The sequence below is a fragment of the Tupaia chinensis genome, unplaced genomic scaffold (genome assembly GCF_000334495.1).
Source record: "Tupaia chinensis unplaced genomic scaffold, TupChi_1.0 Scaffold139072_1, whole genome shotgun sequence".
Taxonomy (NCBI): domain Eukaryota; kingdom Metazoa; phylum Chordata; class Mammalia; order Scandentia; family Tupaiidae; genus Tupaia; species Tupaia belangeri.
In genome coordinates this window covers 917875-925527 of record NW_006198962.1, presented here as the reverse complement: position 1 = coordinate 925527, position 7653 = coordinate 917875, and the positions used below count along the sequence as shown (strand labels likewise).

The following is a 7653-nucleotide window of genomic DNA, read 5'->3' as shown; positions in this document are numbered from 1 at the left end:
GTAGACCTTTGAAGGGAACACCCAGGGTGTGGTCTGTAAACTAAAATACAGTGTTTCTATACCGTGGACATAATTATAGCTCATCTGGCTGAAGCTCATTACATGCCTGTCCTAAATCAGAGAACCCAACTAGGAGCAGAGAAACGCTGTTCTTTTGGGGGCACTTCAGTGGGTTGGATTTGGGGCAATCCAGTGGCTAGCACAGATTCAAAGGAGCCAGTCAGGTGTTGTGGTGGGGAAAAAAAAAAAAGTCTTTTGCTCACCACAGTAGTCTGTCTGCTTGTCAGGAGATCAAAGGTAAAGAATTGACCATTTTCACACCTGGTAACAGCTACGTGGATGTGGCCAAGGGCTGCCCACCATGGGGCAGAAGGGACAACTCAAGCCACTGGCCATCTCCCAGCATGGGGAACCTTGTGTTCATAAAACTCTTTGATGTCCACAGGCACTGACCCCTGGCAGCAAAAGGGGCCTCAACTGCCTTGCGCTTGCTGGCTTTTGGTCAGCAGGATGGGGAGTGCAGCAAGAAAGACCTTTAAATGTCAGACTGCACCTGTGCCCCTGGCAGTGTTTGCCTTGTCTTTATCACCATGGAAACCCATGGACACAGCACAAAGCCTACCTGGTGCCATTTCGAGACCCTCTGATTCTCCAAGGGAGATCAGCCACGAATGATTCTTGCCACTGCAGAGAGGATGAGGCAGAGGTCATTCTAGAATAGGCTGGGGTCCGTGGCAATGCGAGGTGGAGGGCCCTGGAGGGCCCCAGAGGACCATGGGCACCACCGTGGGCAGACACTGGGGACCACCACGTCTCGAGCAGGCTGCCTCCATCAACCTAGCGGCAAGGCCAGTCTGTGAGCAGAACAGTGAATTTTCCAGAGAAATACAGTCTTCTGCACAGTGGCAGACAAGACAGGCCCATAACGAAAGGACTGGACACTTGTGCAGAGAAGAGTGATGAACACACTGTGGTTGCTGGACTGAGTCACAAAATACACCAAGTGCCTACCACAGTTGACACCTTCTATTTAAAAAAAAGAAATCTTTTCAAGTATACTGAGAAGAGCTGGGGTGCTATGTAATTTGGGAGCCGAGTCCACACCGTGGTGATCTGCAGAGGGTCTGGAACACCCTCTGAAAACATTTGGAAACCCACGTTCGGTCTGAAATCTGCCCGTTAAAAACTCGTCACGTCTTATCTGACTTCGAACAGCCACATCCCCTCCTACCATAGGCTGAGTACAATATCGAAAACAAAGAGGAGTGCAAAAAAGTGATCGATACAAAAAAAGTAAACATCTCAGTTTTAATTGTCAAGATTATTCCAGGGCAAGAGTTCGTTTCCAATGACTTCTCTCCGGTTCTTGTTCCTACGCGGCCCAGCCAAGATCGGTCCAGTTTACTCTCCAATTTGTGCTGGATCTCTTGTGCCCTCCCAATCGGGCCGACGCAGAGGAAGGAAACCCTGCTGGATTCACAGCAGCAAGTCGTCGTGAAGTCCACCAGACTAGTCAGTCTCGGCCGGCGGGCACCGGACAGACCATCTCCCCTGGAGTCCCAAGGTGCAGGAGAGACGCGCATTTCTGACCGTGTACAGACCTCGCTTCGTTCCAGTGTTAACTCCCCCAGGCTTCGGCCGTGAGCGCCTCTGAGGTCATAAGGCCACCCGGATGCAGTGGTGCTTGAGTTTGCAAGGCAGAACTCCTTTGTTCAGCTGGTAAAAGTCAACCAGCTGAATCAGGTCAGAGAATTTGGTGTTCCCGTCATCCAGGCTGAAGAAGGTCTGCCCGTCGTCCTCGCACTGGGGAGACACAAGAACACGGGCCGTGTTACAGGCCACAACGCCAGGGGGCAAGACGGTGCCATTTCAGCTATAGCTACGAGCTAGAAACCCTGGAAGGTTTCTCACCTGTGAGCTTGAAAATGTCTGTGAGCTTGATAATTAGCCATCAATAGACTTGTTAGTTTATAACTGGAAAATTGCATTAAGAAAGAAATCAGAAAAAAGACGCAAAGATCAGAATCAAAACATCAACACTTACAGGTAAGATCTGGAAATTTTTTATCTTCTGGTGATGACACAGTGTGAGTACAAATGCCTTTGGATTGCTCTGGCTGTCACGGAGGAGGAAAAGCCTGCAGAAGGGAAAACAATCAATTGGTCGTTAGCAATTTTTTTTTTTTGAAAGGTTTTTGCTATAGGGCGCGTGCGCTTGCCAGACAGACAGAGAGAGACATAGAGACAGAACGTGAGAAATCACCCCCCAGAGTGGATGGTCGTGCCGCAATCCCTTCTCCTCCATTCTCCTCTTGGGATCTTGGGCACGCACGCACACGTGCCTGGCGTGAGTTTTAAGCCACCAGGTCCAGGATGTGAACCGCGGTCAACTACGTGGGAGTCCAGTGACATAGCCATTATGCTAACTGCTGGTTCCGGTTGTTAGCAATTTTTAAAATCCAGAATCAACACTCACACATATACTTCTCAGCCCTCCCCCTCCCCGACAGGATGGACTCAGAGCCATGAAACTTCAGTGCTCTGGCATCCGAGTGGCCTTTGTTGGCAACCACACACCTGGCACCCAGACAATAATTTCACAATGTCATTCTCTAATCAAAGGAACTAGGGTTTCTTGGGGATTGGGCAGACTCAGGGCTACCATGGTACATGATAAGATGATGCTGTAGTACCTTCTGTCAAAAAGTCACGAACATTCTTGGGAACCAGCAGTTAGCGTAATGGCTATGTTGCTGGACCCACGTCGTCGACTGCGGTTCGAGTCCCGGACCCGGTGGCTTAAAACTCACGCCGGGCGTGTGTGCGTGCGTGCCCAAGATCCCGAGAGGAGAAATCACCCTGTCTCTATGTCTCTGTCTGGCGAGTGCACGTGCCCTATAGCGAAAACCTCTCCAAAAAAGAAAAAAAAAAGTCACGAACATTCTTGTGCTCAAAGAATGATGGAGAACTGTCAAAACGACCCAGGAGGCAGGCTGGCTAAATCTGAGCATGACAGTGAACAGCAGAAGTGATGACTACACCTCATAAAATAAAACCAGAGTGTGTGAGGCCACGAAGGCATTATGTATAACGTGAGCAATAAGTTACTAGGACAGAAGGAAGTGCTCTTCAGTAGAGAAGAACGTCAGCTAGTCATGGAAGACGAGCATTTGGGAGCCAGCTGGTGGGGCAGTGGTAGCACCAGGCTCTGTGAGGCTGGACCCCCAGGGGAAGGTTCTGGGTTCACATCCTGAGGTCTCCCTGTGCATGCTGTAAAGACCTTACTGAGGATGACCGTCTCTGTGTCTCTTAAAGAATAAATAAAATTTCAGAAAAGGAGGAAGAAAACCACCATCTAGCAATTGCCATAGCAGCAACTGATTAAGGAGATCTTTGGTGGATGTTAAAACCAGTAGACAAAGTTTGAGGAAAATATTTTTATAATCTCAAAATATCTTATCTGGGGTACTTTTTCTTTTTTTTTTTTTTTTTTTTTTTTTACAGGGAATAAAAGTAATTTTCTAGTACAGAAATCTGGAAGAGACTATTTTTTTTTTTTTTTGGAGAGATTTTTGCTGTAGGGCGCGTGCGCTCGCCAGACAGACAGAGAGTGACCGCAATCCCTTCTCCTCTATTCTCCTCTCAGGATCTTGGGCGCGCACGCACACCCGCCCGGCGTGAGTTTAAGCCACCGGGTCCGGGATGTGAACCGCAGTCGACTACGTGGGAGTCCAGCGACATAGCCATTACGCAAACTGCTGGTCCCATGGGAGAGATTATCTTCGTCATTGAATAGCCACCACAGGAGAGAGGCCCATGGCCCTCCTGCTAGGGAGTGCTGAGGATGACATGATGTCACTTTTCTGGGCTCATCTAGGGAAAAATGCCTAACAGAATCGAACTGTCAGTAAACAGCCTAGCCCAAACTGAGGCACCTTCTCTAAGAACTGGCTTCTCCTCATAGCAAGTATTAGGATTAGAATTAAGAATTTCTAAGTATTTTTGCTATAAGGTTCATGTGCTCCCCAGAGAGATGGAAAGTGAGAAATCACCCCCACAGGGAGAAACCCACACTGTAGTCCCTTCTCCTTTCTCCTCTCAGGATTTTGGGGAAACACACACACATGCACCCAGCGCGATTTTCAAGCTGCAGGTTTGGGATTTGAACTGCATGGTCAGCCATGTCAGATCCAATACCTTTACCTCTATACTACCTGCTGGCCTCTAAGAATCTGTTTCTTCTGCTAAAAGAACACAATTAAAACTACTGGTGCAAGTGTGCAGAGCAGCCAACAGCAGACCTGCATTGATATTAATGTCCTGATTTTTATAACAGTATTGTGGTCAATGTAAAAGAAGTCCTTATTTTCAGACATTTTACATTGAAATAATTAGGACTTAAGAGGCATCGCACTACAATTTACTGTCAAATGGCTCAGCAAAAATAGAGAAATAAAAGATAGAGCAAATGTGTTGTAATGTTAACAACTAGGGTGTTTGGGCAGAATGTACACATGGGGTTTGTTATTTGATACTTGTAACTATTCCACATCCTTGAAAATATTTAAAAATAAATATGTAAAAGAAATTAGAATAGCATGAAGAAGTACAAAATCATTGCTTTGATGTAAACAAAACTGGGTTGGATAATAAAACCAACAATCACTTGCTACTGGAAAGGAAGAGATGAGCCAGCAGGTGTCATGGTGGTTAAGGTGCCGGATCCCACATGGCTGACTGTGTCATCTGAGTTCTGGACCTGGCGGTTTGAAAAACACACAGGCACTTGGGCGTGTGTGCTAAAAATTCCAAGAAGAGAATGGAAGAGGAGGGACTGTGGTATGGCCAAGCCCCCTGGGATTGTGTTCTCATTTTCCCTCTTTCTCTCTCTCTCTGTCTCCTGTAAATGCATGTACCTTGTAGACAAGCTAAAAAAAAAAAAAAAAAAGGAAGAGAAAAGGGTCTCAAAGCCCTTGTCCAAGTTACAAAGAATGAATGGCCCGAGGAGAACATGTTTTAAAGATATTAGAAGCCAAACTATAAAAATTGCCGTTTTCCAGATGGTAAGGTTAAACTGGAAAGTAGTTAAGCAAGAATGAAAAATGCTGTACCCAAAGGTCAAGCAGGCTCAGCTGTTCTGGTGCAGGCAGGAGAGCGGGGGCTGCCGGGCACTGGGGCCACGGAGGCAGCCCAGGCGTGGATTCCAGGTCTATCTGAGCACACGGCTCCAGGTGCGCCTGGGATCCAGGCTGGCTGGAAGGCTGGTGTGTGCATGTGTGAGTAAGGGAGGTGCAGGGTGATTATAGCATGATGAGACGTGCTGAGGATGCCTTTCTCTCGTGAGAAAAGAAAGAAAAGTCAAAGAAAGAAAGATGAAATGGATTTATTTTACTATGCGACTTTTTCAGAGCCGTTAAAATGCAATATTCATTATGCACTTCCATTTGGGATGTCCCAGAAACTTTAAAATGAGAATACTCATCATGGCTGTCTAAGGCGCACCAGTGTTAAAGAGCTTTCCAATTTTTTTTGTTTTTTTTTTTTTTTTAGAATTTTGCCATAGGGTAAATGTGCTCACCAGAGACAGAGTGAAAGGGTAGGTGAGAAATCACTCCCCAGGGGGGATGGCCACATTGCAATCCCTTCTCCTCCTTTAGTCTCTTAGTTTGGGCATGCACACACATGTACCCAGCATGTTTTTCAAGTCACAAGGTCTGGACTCGAACTGTGGAGCTGGCCGTATGGAATCAGTGCCTTAACTACCACATCTCTTGCCAGACCAGAGTTTTCCAGTCTTTCCTGACTGTACAACCAACTACCCCCCCACCCATCACACACACCTTTCTTTCATTAATGGCCAGGGAGTACATAAAGGTGCCAGAGAAAGAGAAACATGCCCCTCTCCCACGCCCCCACCATGGGGCACGGGCATGCCACAATTCCCTTTCCTCCATTTCTCCATTGTGCTAGGACGTCAGGCACACACGCGTTCTTGTCCGGTGTGTTTTGCAGGCTGCTGGGGCTGGGCTTCCATCTGTGGTCAGCTATGTGGATTCAGTTCCCTATGCACAGCACTCAATCAGTGTATTACGGGCTGGCCCCAGCCCACTTTTACAGTATTCTGCAGGACTCCTGTTCTCAGAATTCACTCTGGGAAACACTGACCAGGAGGGATCCTAGTGTGGGTCACTCAGGCTGTAGGGGACAGTGCTAAGATCGATGTGCCCAGGTGTGGAACATGCTCCAGGGCAGAGAGAACCAGACCAGTTCCTCCCCAGGCAGCAGGGCATGCCAGGCCCCTCTGTCCACTTCCCAAATACGGTTTCTTTTCTCAGAGTCACTTCGAATAGAATACCCCCACTCCCTGAAACCCAGGAGGCTGTATGCCTCAGGCTCTGGCTGGAGGCAGAGCTAGAGCTGCCCCCACTCATCTGCTACCTGGGCCACCTACTGCTTTCTGCAGCCAGGAAGCTACAGTGAACGCCAACAGGGCCAGGGCCTGCTCATCCCTGACACAGCGGGCTCAATCTGAAAAACCCTGACAGCCCCCACTCCCGCCCCAGGTGTGCGTTTCACAGGTGATGTCTGGAAGCTGTCAGCGCCGGAGGATCACTAGCACATAGGAGAGAAGGAGCGAGAGGTGACAAGGGCAGGGGACAGAACTCAGCAGGCACCTCGGATTGCACTGAGCAGCCTCAGGATCCCTGGCAAATGCCTCCTCGGCTGCAGGTTCCTCTGTAAAAGGAGACCGACATCTGTCCTGCGGGGCTGTTGGAAGGCTGTGGTGGATGCACGCAAGAGCTGTGCCCTAATGCCTGCAATGTATGGTGGCCTGAGGTGACTGGACTCCCACGTAGTCGACCACGGTTTGAGTTCCAGACCCAGTGGCTTGAAACTCATGCTGGGTGTGTGTGTGTACACCCAAGATCCTGAGAGGAGAATGGGGGAGAAGGGATTGTGGTGTGGCCATCCCTGCTGGGGAGAGATTTCTTGCTTTCTATCTCTCTGTCTCGCTCACTCTCTCTCTCTCCAACAAGCACACGCACCCTATAGCAAAAATCTCTTTTAAAGAGAAAAAATAAGAAAGAAAGAAATTGCCAGGTCTCTGCAGCTTGCTGCTGATACAACTGTCTGATGTCTGTCTTTCTCTGTTTTATTTAGCTGCCAGCAGGTGTGTGCTTGCCAGGAGAGGGACCCAATGGGGCACAGTCACACTGCAATCCCTTCTCCTCCAGCTCTTCTTCCTGTCAGGATTTTGGGCACACATGTGCACACACGCAATGTGTTTTTCATGCTGCCAGGGCTGGCATTTGCACCACAGTCAGCCATGTGGGACTTGGCTCCCTTAACTCGTACTACACGGCTGGCCCCTGGAGTTTCTCACCCCGCTCTCTCTCTAACTCCACGGATCATTTGCTGTTAAAGCTGTAGAAAATGCTGTTTACCATCTGCCAACTCAGTCTTTAGCAGCTGCTTTCGTTATTGTTTGACTCTCCAAATTAGATGGCTCTATTCTCTCTGCAAGGATCAGTGAAAATTAGAAATGGGTTCTTTAATTCACTTCCTTTTGCAAAAACATTTCCTTCCTAAGCCCGGAGTTGGCATAGATGAACCGTCACTGTCCTGGGCCTACACTGGCCCCATAGTCTGTGT

The 7653-nt window shown here is 48.5% G+C and overlaps 1 protein-coding gene across 6 annotated transcripts in view; it reads right to left on the bottom strand.

The window, feature by feature from the left end:
* Positions 1-1160: 1160 nt before the first annotated feature.
* Positions 1161-7653, bottom strand: part of GRB10 (growth factor receptor bound protein 10) — a 203241-nt gene continuing 196748 nt past the window's right edge. For all 6 annotated transcript variants that reach the window (XM_006161791.3, XM_027765631.1, XM_006161792.3 and 3 more), the window contains 2 exons: positions 2045-2138; positions 1161-1803 (listed from right to left, as the gene is read on the bottom strand). In XM_006161791.3, the coding sequence (XP_006161853.1) occupies positions 1657-1803; positions 2045-2138 (241 nt within the window). In that variant the 3' untranslated portion in view covers positions 1161-1656. The remainder of the gene's footprint in view (positions 1804-2044; positions 2139-7653) is intronic.